The sequence below is a fragment of the Malus domestica genome, chromosome 07, assembly GCF_042453785.1.
Source record: "Malus domestica chromosome 07, GDT2T_hap1".
NCBI classification, from domain to species: domain Eukaryota; kingdom Viridiplantae; phylum Streptophyta; class Magnoliopsida; order Rosales; family Rosaceae; genus Malus; species Malus domestica.
Window position 1 is genome coordinate 36382186 of NC_091667.1, and position 23496 is coordinate 36405681.

General features: G+C 36.6%; 1 protein-coding gene across 4 annotated transcripts; it reads right to left on the bottom strand.

Annotated features, from left to right (window-relative positions):
- Positions 1 to 1826: 1826 nt before the first annotated feature.
- LOC103439974 (protein MOR1-like) lies at positions 1827 to 17612 on the bottom strand. Of its 4 annotated transcripts, none has more exons than XM_029106253.2 (54): positions 17226 to 17612; positions 16960 to 17065; positions 16752 to 16875; positions 16050 to 16129; positions 15782 to 15959; positions 15624 to 15688; positions 15446 to 15528; positions 15086 to 15171; positions 14794 to 14907; positions 14573 to 14692; positions 13711 to 13813; positions 13382 to 13518; positions 12934 to 12999; positions 12713 to 12830; positions 12579 to 12613; positions 12304 to 12375; positions 12085 to 12192; positions 11882 to 11987; positions 11075 to 11187; positions 10876 to 10963; positions 10638 to 10738; positions 10379 to 10486; positions 10168 to 10273; positions 10011 to 10090; positions 9781 to 9930; positions 9596 to 9671; positions 9390 to 9514; positions 9192 to 9302; positions 8966 to 9115; positions 8656 to 8730; positions 8477 to 8555; positions 8281 to 8393; positions 8103 to 8198; positions 7950 to 8024; positions 7761 to 7856; positions 7575 to 7676; positions 7374 to 7475; positions 7090 to 7272; positions 6870 to 6981; positions 6662 to 6738; positions 6500 to 6579; positions 5440 to 5502; positions 5197 to 5326; positions 4918 to 5040; positions 4731 to 4808; positions 4443 to 4601; positions 4198 to 4356; positions 3912 to 4009; positions 3653 to 3809; positions 3448 to 3564; positions 3210 to 3305; positions 3011 to 3082; positions 2623 to 2893; positions 1827 to 2513 (listed from the first exon to the last, which is right to left on the bottom strand). In XM_029106253.2, exons 1-54 carry the CDS (start codon positions 17383 to 17385, stop codon positions 2257 to 2259), a joined length of 6039 nt encoding a protein of 2012 aa, XP_028962086.1. In that variant the 5' UTR covers positions 17386 to 17612; the 3' UTR covers positions 1827 to 2256. The 4 variants fall into 4 exon arrangements, with proteins under 4 accessions (XP_028962086.1, XP_028962085.1, XP_070681635.1 ...); XM_029106252.2 differs by having other exon boundaries at positions 1827 to 2534; XM_070825534.1 differs by having other exon boundaries at positions 4731 to 4804; positions 4914 to 5040.
- Positions 17613 to 23496: the final 5884 nt, after the last annotated feature.

Consider the following 23496-nt stretch of genomic DNA (forward strand, 5'->3'; position numbering starts at 1 on the left):
TTGGTGCTGTGGACGCACAGGTGAGTATCAGGTGAGTTTATGTTAATCATGTGAATTGTTGATAATGTGAATTATGTTGAGAGCTGATAACTTGCACCCTGGTGTTAGTGCTTATAGTATTCACCGCACCGCACGCTCACCTTGGATCCAAGTAGGTGCATGTCGTACAGACCATGAGAGGGTTCCGACATACTAGTCGTACAGATCACTAGAGGTGGTTCCGACTGGTAGGTGACCTTAGATTATTCGTGCAGATGATTGATGAGAGAAGCACTAGAGCGTATTCTTACACCTTTCTTGTCGTACAGACTACTTCAGGTAGTTCCGACTTATGTGCAGAGTAGCGCCGTACAGGTCACCGTGGTGACTCCGGCTGGGTTGGATATTGAGCTATAGAATTAACCGTACAGGACCAACTGCAGGGTCTCCGGTTGATTCATTATGTCACCTGTTATATTGATGCATCCATATTCTGTCATTGACATTTATAGCATGGCATACTTGCTGGATTTTGATAAAGATTGATGTTTTGAGAGATTTGAACAAATATTATGCTATTATGTTATTTTCTGGGAAAGTATACAGGTTTTACAGTGAGGGGTAGAAACGTTTTAAATGAAATGTTTTGGAAAACTTTGGTTTTACTGACCCACTCAATTTTGTTTTGCGCCCCTCCAGGTTCTAGATAGCAGCGTTGGTGGCCCACGAGGATCCCCACGGCGTACTGACAGACTACATAAATGCAGGACTCACCTGCGGGTGTTGTAACTTAGTTATGGTCCTACTTGACTGCACCTAGTATTTATACTCTGAATTTGTGTGTTTTACACTTAAACTTACTCTCGCATGCTAGTTGGATATTATTACTAGTATTTGGTTTTTGTTTATTCGTATTTCTCTTATCTTTTGCTTCCGCGTCGCACTTTTGGTTACGTCACAATCACGTGACGGCCAGCACGCCTTGATTCTAGGATCGGGGTGTGTCAAAAGTTCAATCCATTTATTTTCATCTTCGCCTCATTGTGAAGTTTTGAAAAATTAAGGTAAGACTTTCCGTTGATATTCTTAATGTGGAACCCCCATTTGACAATGTTCTGGGCCTCATTGATATATTTTTCACTTTTTTTTTTAGTTTTGACTTAAATATTCTACTAAACATACATTTGTTGGTAAATAAATTGTAAATCCGCTTCCAAATGCTTTATAAAGTTTTCCTTAATGTTCACATGAAATATTTCGCGAAAATAAAAAATTTGTATTTTTGACAAAAAGTGTGGGTTTACACTCACGGTTGTTAGTCAGTTTTGCAAATTCATAAATATATTATCGCTCAATCTTCTTGTTTTCACTACTATATTTTTCACTTATTTTAGTAGTTTTCAACTTAAATATTCTACTAATTAAACATTTGTTCTTCAATAAATCATAAATTCGCTTTGAAATGCCTTATAAAATTTTCCTTATTGCTCACAAAAACTATATCGTTAAAATAAAAATTTTCATTTTTAACAAAAAATGGGGGTCAACTATAATCCACGTATTCAATCGGTTTTGCAAATTTTTGCAAAATCTTGATAAGCCTATTTTCAAGTCATTATCACCGCACTACATATTTATAATATTAATGTAGAACAGCACAAAGATTTTCGACACCTAGAAATCGATTTTGTTTCCAGTTATTATTTTTTATTAAGATATTTTACATACATAAACCAAAGACCTATAGATGACTCAGGGCAAATGATGTAAAGGAAGACCTAAAAAAACTTGAAAAGATACTATAAAAAAAAAATACGTTGTACTTGAAACAAACATCAAAATCGAAATGGAATAAGCAAAGTTTTATGCACTTTGTAGTATTAAATAAAAAGGAAGGTGTCGTAGCTGTCGAGGACTTAATGCTTCTGACGCATTAATATACAACGCCAAATTGCCAAACAATTGTAGTGAAAAAATTAAGCCCAACAGCAGACGGTGCTACAACCCCTATAAAACAAAACCTCGGCCAAAAATTTCAGGATCTAAGAAAGCGGCGCGACTACGATTTCCCCGGTCAAAAGCTTTGTTCTACAATATACAAATGCCAAATTGCTAGACACACATACCTTCCCAAAACTCCGCCACAACATCGTACGTTGCAATGGGATGCCGGCACTGAAGCCGCAACTGAACTTGCACAGCACCACCTCCCAGCCCATTTACTAGAAAACAGAGCATGACAAGTAATCGGCTTCCTATATGCGTTAACTCTTCCGTTTAAAGGGGTTCGATTGTCCCACTTTTTAGTCTCTCCATACGGGCTTGAAGTCCGGATAATGCCCTCTCATCCATGGGGTGAACCGCACTCTGGAGTGGGTTCTCTGATGCACGAGGAATCTGACCAGAGAGGCTCTGGTTTATGTTGTCATTCGCATACATTAATGGCCTGGTTTCTTGATCCGGGTTCCCAGCAGCTGCGGCCAACTGCATGCTCTTCATTCTCTCTCTAATTGCATCTAAGGTTCCGTTGGTCACTGTAGTTTCCAAGATGAGTTCTAGTGTAAGGTCATTATGGTCAATAACAGAACAAAAAGAATCAAAGGTGCAGGAAAAGAAAAAAGGTAAAAACATTGATACAATTACCTCCAATATATCTCTCATTCCTTTGGTCTACCAATGAGTTTTCGGTGAGACCTCTGGCATTATTCAGCCTGTATTCTTCAGTATATGATGGCGGTAGATTAAAGCTAGTTGGTTCGGATTTCACATTTAATGATTTCGAATCAACCAAGGAGTTCGTGTGTACAGGGGACAGGGGTGCAAATTCAGGTGAAGAAGCATTTAGAGTAGCTGGGGGAGGAGTTGGCATTGGCAAACTTGAAGGCGTCCTTCCAGCTGCGGCATTCTTCTCCATCTGTGACAAAGAACATGGTAATTTATTTCTGTGGCAATGAAACCTAATTTACTTTCTCAGGAATCATTAAATGTGTGCCAGCAAGAACATTTTGCCGGTGGTAATGATGATACTGACCTGCGCCAAACCATCTCTAATATATGTCCGGAAAGCCTCGCTAGCATTTTGGAGTTGAGAGAATATATCAACCTGAAATAAGTTTTACGAACTTCAGAAACAGAAGATTCATGCTGAGAAATCAATGGCTTGCCATGCAGGAGGCGAAATCCTAAATCACATCAATAATTCCTAAAGACTATTTTCACACATTACTTACTCTTGGGTACAGTTGGGTTATGCGATATAGTTCATATAGACCAATGCTGCAAGTTTGCTTGTCGCCAATCTTCTTGAATATGGCAGCAAGTTCTTGCTGAAAGTGAAACAGAACCAAAGAATGAGCATAAAAAAACATGACCATTTTACAGACTCGTAAACAGAACACTGAAATTGTGAGGAATCGCAAAAGAATTTACCGATAAGATTGATAAAGATAAACAAGGTTGCAATAATACCTTTAACTGTGCATCAGCAGAATGTGTGGCAGATGAAGGATTGTTGGCTGCTGAATCACCCCAATGAGTTTGGCCCCCAGACCCAGTTGATGTCAGCATCCTTGCCGCAGCTAAAGTCTGCCAGGCCGTAACAAAAAAAAGGCAATTAAGGATAAATCATTGTCCCTTTATAAATAAAAGCGGGACTGAAGAATTCAATTATCACCTCAAGATTAAGATCAATGTAGGCAAGAATGATGGGCTGCGGTTTTACGTCTATAGGAACCATGGAAAGGTGACCTTTAATTGCAGCTCCACGAAGCTTCACAAGCTCATGCAGAATGGTCTTCACCATACGCAGTGGTTTGTCATCAGCACCAGCTCTACAATGATTTTATTTTTCACAAGTCAGGAGAGAATATCAGTGCATGAAAATGACCAGGACGGGATGAGGCGGGGGATTTCAGGAATCTCTTTAAGAATACCTTCTCCTAATCTCTTCCATCCCTAAGTCTTGTAGGTATAAATGGATGCTTTGAAGGATACGGTCCAATTCGACATCATATATTGTGCTTTGAAGAACCTGTGGAAGAGAATTGCTGATTTAAGAGAAACCCAAAGATTATCGAACACAAAGATTATGAAATGGCAACAAACAAAATAAATACTTGATGTCTACATTGTGCTGATGTGCAAGTGGGATATTTTTGTCACAGCTAACACAGCTCATGAAAAAAGAAGCTGAAAAGAAGGCCATGAATTTGGCAATACCTTTGTAAGTTTTATTAAACATTTGACAACCAGATCGGAGAACTTCTGATTTCTGGAAGTAAATGATTCATTGGATGCAGGTGATGGCCATCTTGAGGGATCTAAAGGATGTAAGAGGTTGATGAGAACAACAAAGGACGAAGTCCGATCTGCATTATCCTGCAAGAATAAAAATCATAGTTATAACTGATGTAACACCAACATTTAATATGGGGAAACCAATGCAATAACAAGTAGATCTTAACCAGAATCTTTAGCATCAAAACATTCAAGGCTTTCAGGAGTTGGCTGCCATCGTCCATATGGGGAACCCTTTCATCCAAAAGCCACAGAAGGAGCTCAGTGATTAGACTGTCAAGAGTACTTTCCTTGACAGCATAAGCAAGTCCTTTATTTTGAAATGTCTGCAAAGAAGTCCAAAATATCAGAATGTTAGGAAAAAAGTTCGTAAAAGGTAATAATCTTTTACATAGTACATTTAGATCACATGAGCATGAATGAAACCTAAGGCAAGAATTTGATGGTATGTTTACCTGCATAAGAGTGTTCAGGACATATTTACAAGACCTAGATGAAGCTCCTGTCAAACTGAAGTCAAAAGTCTTTGCTACCTTTTTGAAGAATAAAAAGAAGGAGAAATTTTAGTAAACACTAGGGTTTGATTAAAAGATGACAAGTCCTGATGGAGAAGCATCTACAATGAACTGTTACTCTACTTGCCTTATTTGCCAAGCAAGAAACCAGTCTATCTGCATCACGCACTAGTTCATCCATAGCACTGCCTTCTGGATCATTAGTCGCCTGTGCCAACTCATGACACACTACTTTCATTCCTTCAACTGACTGCAGCGCCAAAAAAAAATAAAAAAATAAATAAAGAAGAATAAAGAAGCAACTAAATTAAGATAAAACAACCTTGACCAGAGTCTACATCCTTTTGATTATAAGAAAGAGATTGTTATCACATCCAAAAGAAAACAAACGAGATAAGTTGCATACCTGTTCAGGAGAACCAAAAGAAATGATATCCAAAGCTTCATTCCAGTCTGTTGGGCCATTGGCACCAGTGAGTACATGGGGTGGCATCAGTTGCCTCTCCAAGTGAGGCTCAGGATGGCCATAGTTTCTCCTAGAAGAAAAATATCAACATATCCCACCAAAATTAGAAATAATTACACTGGAAAACTAGATGTATTTGTACAAAATAAAGGTATATAAAAAAATTGAAAATTTTGTGTATACCTAGAAAGCATTGGACCAGAAACAGATCGAGCAACCTCCCCACTTTGCTCTGCTACATCAGGCCTAATGACAAATATAGAAAGATTTAAGTTTACACAACTTCTAGGGGTCAGGTCATGGGACAAATTTTTCACACATTTTAAACACTTTTAAATGGTTAAGACTGCATCTGACTTGCACGTTCATTTACTAATTTAATTTCAATGAAATATTGATGTCTCTTGGAAATACAAAACTGAAACCGTTTCATCTCAGTTTTATACCTTAAGTTTATTTTAGGGTACGATTTCAGAGAGTACAAGAAACCATTAATACTTCAGGAAAGTTGGAAAAACATTATTTATAGTGAATTTTCATTAAAAAAATCTGATATCCAAATTCAGCTTCAGATCTGCAATCTTAAGAAATGTTGATTTGAATACTGATTTTTCGTGTCTGGTAAAGAGTGCTTTAGTTTCTTCTTTCTTTTTTTTTGGGTACTTTACCCTTGAAAATTGAAAGTTAAGTATTAAAATGATTTTTTGCTTTTTGGTAATATTTGCCATCAGATTTAAAAGAGCAAACTGAAAATTTAGAACATGTGACATCAAATCTCAGGTTGAGGTTCTCATCTCACATGAATCTGCCAATCTTCACTTCCTTTGGAATTTGGATAAGAGAGAGAGAGAGAGAGAGAGAAAGAGGTGCTTAAAATTTCGGGAGATATTAAACTTTCTTGAAAGAATAAAATAGATGTACTGTTCAGATGATGCAATCTCAACCATCCAAAGTCTTCAAGTCCAATGAGATAAAAAGTGAGTTCAAATGTGTCCCTTTGACCAGACCAGACCCTGAACCATTCCATTACTTGTAACCCTAAAACCTAACGATATAATTTATGGCAGTAGCAGTTCATGCAATTTAGTCAAAGTTTCCTATCCAAAACGAAGGCTTCCTAATCTGCTGTGTCCATATTTTTAAATTTAACCGAACAGATAAGTGATTTATACATCCTCCTTAAGGAACTATGTAACTACTTTATCTTCTCTTAGTGTGCAAAAGTCATAGCAAAAGCACATACCCAATTTCCCTGACAGAACGCCTCAGAGAAGCCCTAGCTTCGCCAGGCTTTCCTTCCTTCCTTTTCTCCATTTCTCGAACCTGAAAAGAATTATTCTAGTTAACGGAAAACGAAATAAATTACACAATACATGAACTTAATGAGACATAAAGATATACTGACCTTCCACTTAAATCGATCATCTAGCATGCTTTTCTGAGCATCTGTTAACTTTCCGACGTATCTCCATATGTCCTCACCTAAGGAAAGGATAAAAAGTTCGCTTGATGAGAGAACACATCACGTTGGTAAATAAACTTGGGCACATATTAAACATTAGTTTCGAATTACAGCAAACAACTTTAGCTCATTATGCGGCATCATGACATACCAAGAATCTTATAACCAGTAGCTAGCGTATTTAAAGCAGCTTTCCTAATTTCACCATCTCTTTCTGCTGTCAAGCTCGCAACAATTTGCAAAGACTTTAGTTGTCCACTAATCTGTCAGAAAGAAGTAGACGCAAGTATCCTGTAAGTCTGTAACACAATTAAGTATAATGTACTGCATACACGATTGTATCTAAAACATACAAGTCTGCGCAGGCTTACCTCAGCTACGTGGTGATCAATCAAATATCCAACAAGATCAGCACACTCAATTCGAGTACGGTTGTTCTTAGAACGTAATCCCTCCAAAATATAAGGGAAGCTTTTTGCAGCAGTATATGCCTGCACAATTTGTTTGGTCAGCTCCCGCATTTTTTCTCGTACTTTCTCAATGTTATGCCCAAGCTGCAGCACAAGATTCAGCATTTCCATTAGCGAAACTCCATTCAAGCCTTTTACTACAAAAATATTCAGATCTTCCAAGGCGTGGCAATAAAAATAGAAACCTTCTCTATCAAGCATGGAAAAAATATGGCCGCTTCTGATTCAGTCAAAATGTACGCCTCATCCCTAAATGTATCAAAAAGGTCTGGCAGAAATTCCAGCACCTGTAAATCAGAATATACGTGGTTAGAACAAAACACCCAGGAAACAGTAACACTTAAAAAGCAAGGAAATAAGAGTGAACGAAAACAAAGAGACCGCACCTTTAACAGGCACGTTGTGTTCGATTTACAAAATTGTAAAACAAACCACCTCAGCAGTATATCCAATACTTCAATAATTTCCTTTTTAATGGTCGGAAGCGCCTGGAATGCACACACAAGAACATTGGTCAAACTAAGCAGGCATATTCGATACAAATAGAGATATTAGGAATAGCAGAAATATACCTTCTGTAGTATCTCAAGCCCATCAACTTGCTTCTTAAAATCTGTAGAAAGAAGCCGCCTATGCACATCCTCTCTAAAGTACTTCGTCATATCATTCTGCATGTAATGCACAAGTAAAATACTTTTCATAACTGCAATGACAATGGAAAACACAAGGAATTGTTCTGTGAAATCTATACAAGTACAAACCTCAAGATCTTGAATCTGTTCTATTCGTGGCTCTTCAAACTTAAACTTTTTAGCTACCAGTCGCTCTCTATCCTCCTGCAGTTCAAATACCCATGCATCAGTAGACTCAAGATTAGCACACAAGTTCAAATTCCATGCTATTGTCATATGTACCTTAATTGAATCTTTAACATTTATCAAGGCCTGTGACTGGACAGCTATATCTTGGACAGACAGCATTGAATTTGATCCCTTCGTGGGAATGGTCCTCTTCGCAATTCAAAGGACAATCAATTAATATGATCATAACATCTAAAAAAAAAATGTTATCAACTACACCAGAGGGACGTACTGAAGTAGCTTTGGCTCCATGCTTCAAAACTCCATTGGAAGCAGACTTTCCAGCCTTTGAAATGCTTTTGGAAGTTGGGGCCATCGGTATTGCTTTGGCCGACTCAAAAGATTCTAAGAGGAAACCATTCAAAATAGTTAATTAGTTTAATGCATTACAAGCAAAAACACCAGAGCTAAGAATTTGACAAACACACCTTGAAAAGATCCATGAGGCCTCAACCGTTCAACAAGAGCTAAAGTTGGCCCATGAATATCTCTCAAAATCTTCTCAACCTAAACCAGTAATATAAACAAATAAATGAGAAGATATCAATCAATCAAAATGTGAAAAGGAATAAAATAAAAGTTAACCATAGTTGTCTAGCACGCTTACCGTTTCAGGCCCACTAACTCTCAAAATTTCCGAAACGCATGTCTCTGCTGCTTTACGAACATCTGAGGATTTATCCTATAAAAGATTCCAGACATCCAAGTCATTTCAGAAGTGAGTAATATATGAATACACTTAAGCGTATATATATGTACTAGCATATATACATACACATTTGTGTGTCCGTGTCACAGAGTGTCTGTTACTTAAACTTTTTACATCATTGTAAGATTTTTCCAATGTGTGCTTTGATGGATGGACAGGGTTAAAATAAATAAGACAAGAATTTCTATGATAATCAATTACAATTTACCGTCAAAGCAGAGGAAGCTGGTTTCAGAAGATGAGCAGCATCAGAGAAATCACTTAACCCAGAAAGCTGTCTAGTCAACCACTCGAAAAGATCTTTCCGCCCTTCTGCACCAAGCTTGGTGTCTGATATAGCTGCTGTAATATAAGGAACCTACAACAACATACTGTTACACTACTTGACATGAGACTCAAATTTCAAATCACGAATGGAGATAAAAGACAGTCACCATTTTATCAAGATGAACTGCGGAGAGCCATGAGTCTAAAGCAGTTAAAGTGCATTCTCTCATATGCTTCTTATTGTCTCCTAGACATTTCAAAACATCCGACAGAATGCCCTGCAATTCATGCAAAAGTTCAACTGTATTAAAAACAACAAAACGGATACTTCATATAAGTAGTTGTCAATTTGGATATAAACAAACCTTGCTGAACTTTTCAACTTGTGCGCCCATTGCAGATGCAACATTACCAACAACCGTTAAGGTTGCAGCGACCAAGTTCTTGTTGCTATCATATAAGCGCCCCCTTAAGGCACCAAACAACTCCGCTGGCAGTCAAACAATAAACAAGTAATCAATAAATTGAATGGCGGCTATTCTGTAGGTAACAATAAATATATTGTTTGTACCCATTCCAGTTGGCTGGATGCGCTTATTAGCTTCTTCTAAAATTTTATTGACAGCTTCTATCGACTCCAAGCGAACCTAGAAGATGGAAAAATAACACACTCAATATAGCTTCTAACAAATGAAAACTTTCTTAAAACAACCATTAAAAACAGCATACAGACATAACATAATTCGAAAACAAGACCTTCCAGTCAGGACTCTCCAAACTCTTCAGCAGCGTAGGGGTGACCTTTCCACTAATATCTTCACGTGGAAGGCCATCTAACCCACCAACAGAGACAGATGAAGTAGATTCTGTTGCCCTAACACTTCTCTTCAGAACCACAGAAGCACCCTGGAAAATAATATAAGACATGAGTTGCCAATAAACAAGAAAGACTGATGTATGCAAACTTCGACTATCATAAGGAATACCTCAAATGGATTCTTTTCATACTCTGCGTCCAGTGCACTGAGTAGTGCAGGTTTAACATCAGTAAGAAACCCTTTAATATCTGAAACATAGAGATAATCTTAGAAGTGCCGAAATGAAGATGAGGTATGGAGCATCCAAACTAAAAAGACTAGTCACCTGGACCAACAAATTTATGTATAGCACCCAAAAGCTTAATAGTAGAGTTCCTAGTGGCAGCAGCACTGGACTGCAGTCCAGTTTCTTTACAAAAATCAATCAAATCCTGTAAAACATATTATCCTCTTTATGCAAATTACTAAGAACTAATTGATGACTGGAACAGATGAAAGAAAACAAAATCAGCTAAATCGGAACAGAATCCAAAAACCTTGAGTTTCACATGTGCGACACCAAAGTCTTCTACTGCTGAAACCATCCACAATACTCCCTCACTGAGAACCTTAGGGTTCTTGTGCTCTTTCATAATTTTGTAAAGCTACAATAAGCAGAAATACCAATCAATCATTGGAGAACGAGCAATATATAGTGCATGCTCATGGGCATAAGATTAAGCATCCTTGCTTTCAGGAAAAACAGAAGGCATCCAGAAAAATGATGGCTAGTAGAAGAATCACATCTAAACTTACTCTTTCAAAAATTAATCCTGGACCTACGGCTTCAGAAAAAGCAGTGAGGCACTTCATGGCATGAGTCCGGGTCTTGATATCTGCAACCCGTTCACTAATACCTGTCAAAGTGCATAACACCATTAGAAGCCAGATTTGACAACCATATATGTTCATCCACAGCAACAACCTGAAGAGAGACAAAAAGCAAACCAAGCTCCAATCCTGATGTCTGATCTAAATTAAAATAAAAACTCACCCAGAAGACAAAGTACTACACATTTCTTAGGAAACTTCTTTGCAGTGGACGCCATATAGGTAATAACTTCAATAACCTGTTGCTGAACCTGCATTACTCAAAATACGCGTCTTAATAAACTATACACCGAAACCCTAATAAGAGAGAAAAGCAAGCAAGATCTTATTAAACCTGCCTAACAAAATATTCAAAGCTATACCTGAACATTTTTTTCACTCCAACCAGGGACAGCACAAAGTAAACGAACTAACATCTCAATTGAATGGTCAATGTCCTGTAAACCTTCGACTTGCTGTTTAAATGAGGATATGGCTGCAACAAAATCGAATATAATACATTCAACCAGAATATTGCATGGAAAACATGGGAATATCAACCGTGTCAATTGACCACCAAAGACAAAAGGAAAACACATTAATCAACAACAGAGCAGACAAAAAAAAGTAGTTTACCATTGAAGAAACTACTAAATATACATACAACACAATGGGAAAAAAAAAATTCATGAGATGTCTGAATATAAATTATAAAGTATCGTATCAATTTATGCTGCTCAAAAGGAAATCGCCTAGCATCAATGAAGAAAAATCTAAACAATAAATATTTGAGCCATTGGTACCGGTCATGGTAGTTTTCCTACTAGCAATACAACTCATCAGCACAACAATACTACAAAAAGCTAAAATGGGAAAACCACATAGCTTTGGTACCTTGATCGTGATGTCAATTCATACCAGCAGAAGAAATTGTTAGAAGGTCAAAATATTACTTAATCTAATACTAGGAATACATACTATACATTTTGACATGCAAATATTCACAATGCACGCATGAGCAGATCTTAAACAATCAACGATGGCTTAAAATAAATATTTGTGCAAATATAACCATATCTATAGATGAAATTTTTCAGAAACATGAGGCATAAGCTTTTTGAGAAGAAACATGAGGTATAAGCTTTTAATGTCATAATCATTAACATTGATGAATAAGCATCATCACCAACCTTCAAGCCGTTCTTTCCATGCACTACTCTTTAATTGAGAGACAGTATCTTCTTGTATAAGAGAACCTAATCTGCTTTCAATCTCTTCAAGACTCATATCACCTGGCTGTAACATTTCACAACCAAAGGTGCAGTAAAGAAAACATCTTTAATAATGTTACTAGGAAAATAACCAAAGAGCATATTAGCCAAAAATTAAGTACCTCAACATCTTCAGGTATTTCAATTAACTTAGAAGCTTTTGGCTGAACAGTTGCATCTCCTTTCTTACTGCCACCCGATTTAACAGATCCCCCTTTTTGTTTTGCAGGCTAATGACAATATCAATGTGTCAACCATGAAACATGATGATGATAATAAATCCAAAATAATTTCAAAAAAGGTAACCACAGATTAAAAATTTAGAGCTAAAATGAACTCACAGCTGCCTGAACAGGCCTCTTCCCACTAAGCATGCTTGCAGCTGACCTTCGAACAAATGAACTCTCTGTAGTCTGCATACAATTTAGTCAACATAAAAACCTTTACGATCAAAGATAGTCTGGTATCCAGAATGGTAATCTAACAATGCAAAATATGTAACAGGATAATATTTATTTATAAGAGCAAAAAGACAGTAGGACAATAGAAGGGATTCTAACAACCAATCTGCAGTGTGTAATGTAAACCCTAAACTGCAAGACAAGAAGGAACCTACCTCCAAAGAGGGTGCAGTCACACCAGAGCTTTGGGCTGCAGTTGGCATATCATGAGGTGTAGAGCAAAGTGAGAAATAAACTTTGAATACTCAAAGAGAAGCAGTCATTAGAAGCGCCAAAAAGGAAAATGAACCTGAGCTCACAGTAGTGGATGCACCACCTTCAGAACCCATAATCATTTCAGAGAGCTTCTTTCTTCTGACATCATCAAGTTTCTCAAGTGACCTTTCCAAGGGCCTCATACCAACCATCTAAAGAAAATGGACATGGGAGACATGAAATTAATATGTCAGTATTTACTATCCAAGCCTAAGACACAAACCTTAAACCAGTTTACTGCATTGAACATACTACCTTAGCTATTGCCGCCAAAGCTGAAAAGGATGCATCCCTCACGTCTGGGGTTCCATCGTTGAGGCACTACAAGGTCCAGATTGTTTTGTTTCAGCCATTGCATGCAATTACAAAATTGAAAGTAAAAATAGCAAAATATAGTTTAAACCCTGCAAAACGAAATTGCTGTTCTAATAGGTTTGCAACTATACTCATTCTTATATTTAATAATGTAACCCATAGGATTGGTTTGAGGACTGTTCTGGATTGGCTATTAAAGCTGGCCAAACAATTCAAAAAGACGTGAACTTTCAACCCTCATGCAATAAATAGAGAGTTTTTTCTTACCCTTTTTTTGTACATATATGGAAGCATAGAGCACATAATATCATATTATAAAACATTACAAAAATATTTGAACGAAAAACAAGAAAAAAAACAGTAGACATCAAGGCAAGTATACACTGACCTCCATTAATATAGGAACGTAATCCTTGTGTAACTTTAAAACAACAGCCTTGTTGCTTGTTTCAATACAAAATGTCACCCAGTTCAAAGTCAATGAACGCACAAGTGGTACTTTATTTTTTACTGCTGTCTTAATATCTACAATAAAAAGCATTCATCAAACATTAACGTCAAAAACTGCCTAACCAGAGAATTACATCTTGCCCTCACATAAACAGTAAAATAAGACAATAATCAATACCAAGAAATGATAGATGACGTCAGTGCATACAAACAAAATTCACAAAGTGAAAATGATGCATAAATTACTGACTAAAACATAAAACCTGCCTTCAACAATGTCAATGAGATTTAAGCAGCCAGCAGTATGCATTGTTTGAAGAGCTTGTGAGAGTGCCTCAGTCATAGTTGGTTTTTTTTCTTTCAATTTTTCCTATGCAAAACAAAAAGGAAAGATAAGAATTGAATCATAAATCTCTTCAAATCATTATAGATGATGTAGTGTAAAAATAAACTTCATAAGCTAAATCCTCATTCTTCTCAAAAAAAAAAAAAAAAAAGCTAAATCCTCAGGTTGTGTTTGGAGGAGAGATTTGCAAGTACCAAGGGATTTGCAGTGTTTGTAGATACAATGCATTAAAAGGGATTTCCAAAAGAGCACTTGAAAGAAGTCATTTGTAAATCCCTTGATTAAGTCTTTTGTAATGTATTTATCCAAAACCCCTGGGTACTTGTGAATCCCTCATCCCAACATAGCTAAACCCTCATGCAGTGCAGTCTAAATCCCTCTATCTAATGTTTATTAGTTCATTTCTAACAAATTTATCCAAAACCCCTTTGTACTTGCAAATCCTTCGTCCAAACATAGCCTCAGTAAAATAAATTAATCAAGACGAAAGATTGTTTGCCCAAAACCATCAGAAGGAAGGGTAATAGAGCATGCCTACATGCAGAATAAAACTTTCCACTTCGAAACATTAAAGCAGGCATGGCAAATCAAGAGAGAAAAATATAAACAACTACTTCAAATGCAAAGCCTTAACTTAAAACTGAAAAATAATCAAATAGACAATAGCCAGGGCAGCAGAAGTAACTTGCTCTGGGCTACCTCATACATAGTTGGATTGTTTTAGAACACAGTTCAACATTAAAATAACAATGAACCTTCAAAAGGGTATAGCAATAAACTTACAAGTAAACCTGGCAATAGAAATCGTGAACTCCCAGAAAAATGAGTTCTTAGACCCTTAGCAAGATTACCAATAGCTTGAATAGCTTCAACTGCAACAGCTATGTTCACATCTGTTATAAGCTGCAGGAGAAATGTAGTTCATTGAGAGAAATGAATTGGACAGAGAACAATGTTGAAGTGAGCACAAAAATACTTGTTTCAACTAAAATACATAAAAATACCTTCTTTAATGTCCGACAGATTTCTGTAAAATCGCCAGGGGCAATTCTTTTAGTTGAAGCAAGCTTGGTTAACTCTGCAACAGCCTCCTTTCGTTCTGACCACTTTGTAGCTTTCTAGAACACAGTGAAAATATGGACAGCAATAAGCAGCGAGAACAAAGCATGCATAACTTAAAAGGATATACTGTGTAAAGATCACCTTTTCTGATGAATGTAATATCAAATCCACATCCACTATGGAAACAAGTTATGAAACAAAAAAACTGCATTTTAAGATAGAGATAACACTGACCACTCCATCCCAAAATCCAGACTTCTCCAAAGGAGTCAATATATCAACAGGATCAACAAGCTCATATTCATCTATTTCCTGAGGAGCTGACAATCACATATAAAATTCAGATAAGATTGATAAAATATGTAAGCATAAGAGATGAATACTGGCACTGCTGTTAAATGTGTTTTTAAGCTACATTCAGAAAAGATTGATAAAAAAATATGTAAGCATAAATGATAAAACAGTGGCACTGCAATGTCTAAAGCCTAACAGATAAAATTACTTTCTCTCACTGCAACAAGATCTACATAATCTACTCAAATATCATTTACGAAACGGAAAAGCATCTAGAAGTCCCAAGAGTCACTCAGATACCATCTGCTGCAGATTCCTCCGAAGGACTAGGACCAACTACTTCAGAAACAGCTTCCTTTTCTGGCTCCTTGTCTTGCTCCAATCTAATAAATATAATTAAGATAATCCAGTATAAGTTATAGCCATATACATGTGTCCTGCCTACAGTTAAAAACACATTTAACAGCAGACTTTTCACCTGATTTTGCGAGATGGCCTGGCTATCCCTGTAACATTTATAAGCTCAGCCTCCAACTCTTTTTTCTTCAATGAAAAAAGGGGGCAATAGAGTTATTCGTTTTGCCAAGAAAAAATGAACAGAAAGTTACTTGCAACATATACAAATATTTATCATACCATTGTATCCCTCATCTTCTCAAACAATATTGATTTAACAGGGTCTTTTCCTATCCAACGGCAAAGCTCAAGAGTAAGCCCTTTGGAACATGCACGAACATTTTGATCTTGATGGTCAAATAGTTCGGGGAGCATCTTCAAAACCCTTTTCGGAGGAACAACTTTTGCGCCAAATTCACTATTACAGTGAGAAATATTATAAACCAGTTAGAAAAACAAGTAGAAGAATACATAACTAGTTTTCAGAAAAGAAATCTCTGTGGAAAACCTTAAGGCTTGAAACATGACATCAATTGCAGGCACAACAGCTTTGGAAACTTTGTTTTTTATTGCCTTCTCCATAGCATCCTACAATAAAACAAACCATTGAAAAGGTCAACAACATTCTTCATCAAACACAGCAGACAGAAATAAACAAAATAGTTATAAACCAACGGCACCAATCCTAACCTACTTCCATTCCATGTAGTTGCCTTCCATCACTCTTTTCCCACTTGTTTTCAATTGTTGTAAACACCAAAGAAACAGCTAACTCTGGTATATCGACCCCTGACTTAATTTACATAACGTGGCTCCAACCCAACAACACACCCTCCCTCTCTCCCTTCCTTTCTCTCGCCAAAAGTCCATGCCTACATACGAACCAGGAGTAAAGCGTAATAGCAATGGCCTCATTCTATTACATGTAGAATGCCCTCTGCTGCCTAATTTAAATCTTTACATTTAGCTCATATGTCTATATTTGACAAGTCCTTCATACCAAAGACCAAAACTAAGAAATAACTACTGGGACTAATCAAACGCAAACAGCCACCAACACTTCACAACTTACCGCAACTGCTACTAATACTCCATTATATGAGAGTTCACTTGAAAACTATCGCAATTAAAAATAATAAAAAAGCACTCTAGTCTACACTGGAGCAAATTACCATGTAAACAAACAAACAAACCAAAAAACATAACTTACCAAGAAAGCGTCCACGGCCTCCAATTCAATCCAAAGCATAAATGCAGCTTGAGCCTTTTCCACCGTCTTCGGCCTACCAGTGAGGCATTTGGCCACAATGGCATCACAAACTTCCTTGGCATATCTGCAGCACACAAACTTTACAATTAGCAATTCGATCAAAGGCTTGTAACAAAACAAGTTCAAAAAACAATTATGATAAACTAACCTTCCGGCATCAGCATCCGCAGCTCGTAAAAATGCAATCAAGGCATCGAGCGCCTTCTCTTGCACTGGCGAATTGGAATCCGCCAGAGTCTTCCTAAAAAGCGGACCTAACCAAAAACAACAACACACACAAAAACTAAATTATAACCACGCCAAAATGCAAATGCAGAGGAAGATTAGTCACAACCAGTAACCAAAAATTAAAAAATTAAATTAAACAAAATTAAAAACACACAAAACTCACTATCCCCAGGTGTAATTTCTTACCAAATTCACGAAGGCGAGAGTCTTTGGGATCGGCGATGGAGTCGCAGAGAGCGGCCAAGTCAATGTTGGCCTCGTTCCTCACCTTCCAGTTCTTGTGGAAGAGCCGATCGTCCCACGGCAGTTTCTTCGCCTCCTTGAGCAATTTCTCCTCCTCCGACATTTCTCAAATCAAAATATGGAAAAATCGCAGTGCCCTAAGAATCTGATCTGCACAAATGCAAATGCAAATGCAGAGCGTCCAGGGGCAGATCGGGATCCAGAATTTTTGAAAAAGCAATTCGAAATACAAAACCTAATTTTGTTGACAGAAAGGGATTGTAACCATGGAGTGTTGGGCAAGAGAGAGAGAGAGAGAGAGAGCCCAATCGAGGAGAGAGAGACAATGACGCACTGTTGCTGGTTTGGCTTTATTTAGACGGCAGAAATTATTTTCTCTCTTATTTTTTTTTCCTTTTCAAAATTTCCCTCTGTTGACGAATGATGGCGTTTAAGCCGTCCGATTGAAGTTGCCCGCGATTTCGACCTTTTATTTCAAATTAAAGGCCGGCCTTGCGGGAGATCCACGCGATGGAGTTGTCAGCGCGTCGCAGTGGATTGTAGTCCGGTGCGTGTGATGTCGTTTTCGCTTTTTCGAGCCTCTTAACGACACAAGAGCGTTCATGACTCATGAGTCCCGCACATCAAAACCTTGGGCACCTGGTGGCGTTTTACTGCGCGGAAAGCAATTATGTAAATACAATACACTCTAGTGTGTTAGAGCTTATTTGACAATGTTTTTAAAATGATTAAAAATGTTTTTGGTAAAATTAATTTTGGGAAGTGTATTCAATTGAAATTTTGAAGGATTTTAATTCTTTTAATGAATTTAGGGGTATTCATTCAGGATTTTAAGTGATTCTCTAAAATTCAAGGTGTATTAAATTATAATTTTAAGATAGTTTATTAAAATCCTTAGAAATTCGGGTGTATTCAATTAGGATTTTAAATAAGTTTATAACATTCCAGATGTATTCAATTAGAAATTTATTTTAAAAAAATTAAGAGAGTTGAGTTGAGGAATTTGAGAGAATTTGAGAAATTTCGTAGTGTATTTTAAGCATCCACAAATCTCAATTATCCTCATGAGATTTCGAGGGAATTGAATCAAAATTTTATATGAAATATCTACAAATCAATTAAACTCTATAAAAATCAAGAGCGTTCATGAGTCATGAGTCCCCCACATCAAAACCTTGGGCACCTGGTGGCGTTTTACTGCACGGAAAGCAATTATGTAAATACAATACACTCTAGTGTGTTAGAGCTTATTTGACAATGTTTTTAAAATGATTAAAAATGTTTTTGGTAAAATTAATTTTGAGAAGTGTATTCAATTGAAATTTTGAAGGATTTTAATTCTTTTAATGAATTTAGGGGTATTCATTCAGGATTTTAAGTGATTCTCTGAAATTCAAGGTGTATTCAATTATAATTTTAAGATAGTTTATTAAAATCTTAGAAATTCGGGTGTATTCAATTAGGATTTTAAATAAATTTATAACATTCCAGATGTATTCAATTAGAAATTTATTTTAAAAAAATTAAGAGAGTTGAGTTGAGGAATTTGAGAGAATTTGAGAGATTTCGTAGTGTATTTTAAGCATCCACAAATCTCAATTATCCTCATGAGATTTCGAAGGAATTGAATCAAAATTTTATATGAAATATCTACAAATCAATTAAACTCTATAAAAATCAAGAGTGCTCATGAGTCATGAGTCCCCCACATCAAAACCTTGGGCACCTGGTGGCGTTTTACTGCACGGAAAGCAATTATGTAAATACAATACACTCTAGTGTGTTAGAGCTTATTTGACAATGTTTTTAAAATGATTAAAAATGTTTTTGGTAAAATTAATTTTGGGAAGTGTATTCAATTGAAATTTTGAAGGATTTTAATTCTTTTAATGAATTTAGGGGTATTCATTCAGGATTTTAAGTGATTTTCTGAAATTCAAGGTGTATTCAATTATAATTTTAAGATAGTTTATTAAAATCCTTAGAAATTCGGGTGTATTCAATTAGGATTTTAAATAAGTTTATAACATTCCAGATGTATTCAATTAGAAATTTATTTTAAAAAAATTAAGAGAGTTGAGTTGAGGAATTTGAGAGAATTTGAGAGATTTCGTAGTGTATTTTAAGCATCCACAAATCTCAATTATCCTCATGAGATTTCGAAGGAATTGAATCAAAATTTTATATGAAATATCTACAAATCAATTAAACTCTATAAAAATCCATGAATTTATAAATTCATTAAAGTCCCTCAAATTCTCAACTGAATACATCTCATTCGGTTTTCAAAAGCACTTTAAGGTTTTAAGTTTTATTCCTCTTGGAGTGAAGCACGATACTACAGTGGATGGTTTGTTGGTAGATGAGGGGTGTGTCCAATGGAATGGGGATTTAATTAAGTGCATGTTCTACGAGGAAGAGGCAAAGCTGATTCTGAGCATTCCCTTGAGTTATTTCAAGCCACCATAGCAGTTAGGTTGGGTTGCAGAGAAGGATGGAATGTTTTTGACAAAAAGTGCTTACTTGGTGGCTCGGTCGGGTGGAAATATAAGTGGGGATGAAACCACTAGTTCTGAAATGAATGGGGGGTTTGAAACATATGCGTATGGCAGTGCTGTCTAAATGCCTTACCAACTAGAGAAAATTTGATGAGAAGAAAGGTGATCACAACTGCTACTTGTCATTTTTTGTGATGGATAAACGGAAAGTGTTGAACATGCGTTATTGGAATGCCCTAGATTAGCGTCTATCTGATTTTCTAGCCCATTATGTTTGAGGACAGAAAGACAATTCCATGGTAGTTTCCGTATGTGGCTGGTAGAGGTGGCGGGATTACTTGCCTGTCAAAGCTTTGACTCAGTTTTGATATTGATATGGAATATCTGGAAGGAACGTAACTCTTTTTTATGGAATGGGAAGGCATTGAATTAGGTGGATATTATTTGTAAGTCCCACGCATGGTTGCAGGAATTTAGGAAATGACATAGTCCTAAAAAGGGCAGCTAACAGACCACCCCTCAAAAATAGGAGAAACCTAGTGTGGGCTGGTTTAAATGTAACTTCGATGGCGCATGAGACGAGCTAGGTGAGTTATAGGGTATTACTGTGGTGATTCAGCTACAACTATGCATTTCAGAGGGGTCAGCTCGGCAGTTTTGGCTGAGATCATGGCTGCTCGGGCAGCAGTTCTTTTTGCTTGTAACCTGGGAGTAATGTAGTTGGAAGTGCATGGGGATGTAATGTTGGTTATCAATGTTTTGCAAAGTGACACGGCAGCTCTAAGCAATGGTACGTTTGGTAATATTTTGAATTATGCTAGTTAAATGTTGAAGTCTTTTCTGAATTGGAAGGCCACATTTGGTCGACGTGAGACGAGCAAGATTGCATATCGGCTCGTGAGATTGGGCTTAATGAGGGATACTCAAGTTTTATGGTTTGAAGAACCTTCTAATCTCTGATTTGCTTTTTGAAGATAGAATTATTATTTAATTTAGAGGTGTAGTGCATTATTTTTCCCTTGAACCAGGTTGAAATCCCTGGCAAGGTTTTTATTGAGGCCCATTGCTAGCTCCATATCCTTGTTGCTTGTACGGTTTCTTTCTCATTTATGGAATATTGTACTTCTTTCAAAAAAAATAAAAAATAAATAAATGTTGCTTCTTGCATGAAATAATTCAAATGTTTTTCCATAATTCACTTGAATATGATTGATTTCAAAATCATTTTTAATAAAAACGCTTTCAGTCATCTTAAAAACACTTCCAAATAAGCCTTTAGATATTCACTAAATTCTATTTAACCCAATTGGTCCTTCAACTTTAACCCAATTGGAGTAATGATCTCTTAACTAAAAATCTATTACCATGCAATGGTCCCTCAACTCATCAAAATGTCCAGTTATGATCATTTTTGTCAACTCCATTAGAATTTATGTCAAAATGAGTTACGTGCCGTATATGTGAGGCTAAATCAACGTTCAAATATGGAAAATCAAATAAGAAAAAATTGTATTAATGATCTCTAAACTTTAATTCAACTAGAGAAATTGTCCCTCAAGTTTAACTCAATTAGAGCAATGGTCCTTTAACTTTAACCTAATTGTAGTAATAGTCCTTCAAACGTAACTTATTTTGACATAATTTTGACATAGTTGGCGAAAAAGATCATAACGGCACATTTTGATGAGTTGAGGGACCATTGTTCAAATTTGATTAAAATTGAGGGACCATTACTACAATTTACTCAATTTTTTTTAGATTAGTAACAACTTTTCTCATTCAATAGTTTTACTTAAAATTTTAGTCCAAAATTAAAAAAATTGATTTTAAGCAAACTTTTTGGTAACTTCATAATTTTTTTTATGTAGATTATCTTAATTTATTTGTTAGACATTTTAACATAAAAATATTTAAATAATAAAAAATCATTAAACCTACCTTATTATTACACATATGCACCATATGAAAGAACATAAAAAACCCCACAACCAGTGGCGAAGCCAGAATTTCTCGGGGGGAAGGGCGAACTTAAAATAGTGCAAGGTTAAAGAAAAATGGTAACAGCTAAATCTTTTTATATAGTAATGTCTTTCATAATTAATCAATACAAACAAATTACAATTGTTGACGGCGAGGTTTCATGTCATGAAAACGTCGCATAATATGCTCATTATCAATAAAAGTAAATACATCTCTCTCAATGTAAACAAGCATGCTATCACTCAACCATTGATCTCCCATTTTGTTATGTAATGGTGTTTTCACAATCTTCATAGCAGAAAAAGCTCTTTTCATAGCACAAAATGGCGACACCCTCAATTCCCTTTGCAACGGTTACAAAAGCTAGTTGAAGTTGGTGTGCAAAACAATGAACATAAAATGCTTAAGGATACTTGTTCAAAATCTTTGTTGTAAGGCCATTTAGCTCACCTTTCATATTATTAGCTCCATCATAGCTTTGTCCCTGTAACTTGGACATACTAGCTCCACGTTTGATAAGATTATTTTCGTTTGGCTAGCCTAACCTAAGAATAATTTACGGAAGTTGGAGATCTTTTGCAGAAAGCTAAAACTTCGACGTTGTCCAAAAATTTGACTCATCCAAAGCAAGATTAAAAAGCCACTCAGACTTAGTACCACGATCTAAGTGAGAGGCCTTAAGTTTGATGAGAGTAAAACAATTATAAAAAAAAGGTCAAATCCAAGAGAAAATGTAATCACTGAATAGTATGATAAATATGTTTGCTAGTGACAATTGCTGCACTAAATTTTCCAACTCAATCATTGTATATTCACAAAGTTGAAGTACATTTGTTCTTCTAATATGATAACCAAAACTTGTTAGCCTTACATCAGTCCCGGAGTAAAAGAAGTTGATGATTTCGAATAACGTTCAAGGAGTGACAATGGCGACCATCCTCATGGATGTTCGTGCTAGTTAGACCAGCAATATTTAATCTAGCTGCTGATTCATACACATCAACCATTTCCTTCGACATGAAACCTTTTCGAGGAGACTCAATGCATCTTCTTGTAGAGAATCTGTTCCCCAAGACAAGATCTCCAACATTGGCTTTATGGCATCAGCCTCATGCAAGACGCTGGCTCCTCTTTAAGGAGAGGCTTTGACAACCAATGTCGAAAAAGTTTAAATTGCTTCGATGGCAGTTTCATACACTTCTCCCGATAACAGCCTCACCAAGTCAGGCAAAGCTTTTGCTTCCAAAAGACAGAATATGGAAGTCACACTGCAGATACCACCGTGCGTTGAGCATAGTGGAGCGTTCGATGGCTTGAAACAGGACCAGCAACCGGTGGGTTTGGAGACAGTGGTGAGCTTTGGAGACAGTGGTCCCCTCTATACATATTTTTTTTCTTTTCCCCACTTATACGAAACGGCACGGTTTCTTTTCCCCATTTATACGAAACAGCACTTGGGTGTTTTGAAAAAAAATTCAACAGAGCAGAACTGCAGCACCGGCGCTGTACCAGATGAGACGAAGAGCAGCAGCAGGAGGGGAGGGGCGGGCCAGCGCTCCAGCCTTGTTTTTCCGGCGAGGGGAGTGGCGGCCGCCACTCCTCGCCCTCACGTGGCTTCGCCACTGCCCACAACCAACCCAATTCTTAAACAGAAATACATAGATGGGTAGAAAGAAAAAAAGGAATAATTGTTTGACGATAATTGATTTTGTGTGAATGTTTGAACAAATACATTG

Excerpts from the sequence above, each read along its gene's own strand:
- LOC103439974 (XM_029106252.2), bottom strand. The coding sequence starts at position 17,385 with ATGTCGGAGGAGGAGAAATTGCTCAAGGAGGCGAAGAAACTGCCGTGG. Across the intron at positions 13,519-13,710 it reads TCTCATTGACATTGTTGAAG|ATATTAAGACAGCAGTAAAA; the intron begins GCAGGTTTTATG and ends TTTTTATTGTAG. Across the intron at positions 10,091-10,167 it reads ACATAAATTTGTTGGTCCAG|ATATTAAAGGGTTTCTTACT; the intron begins GTGACTAGTCTT and ends TCTATGTTTCAG.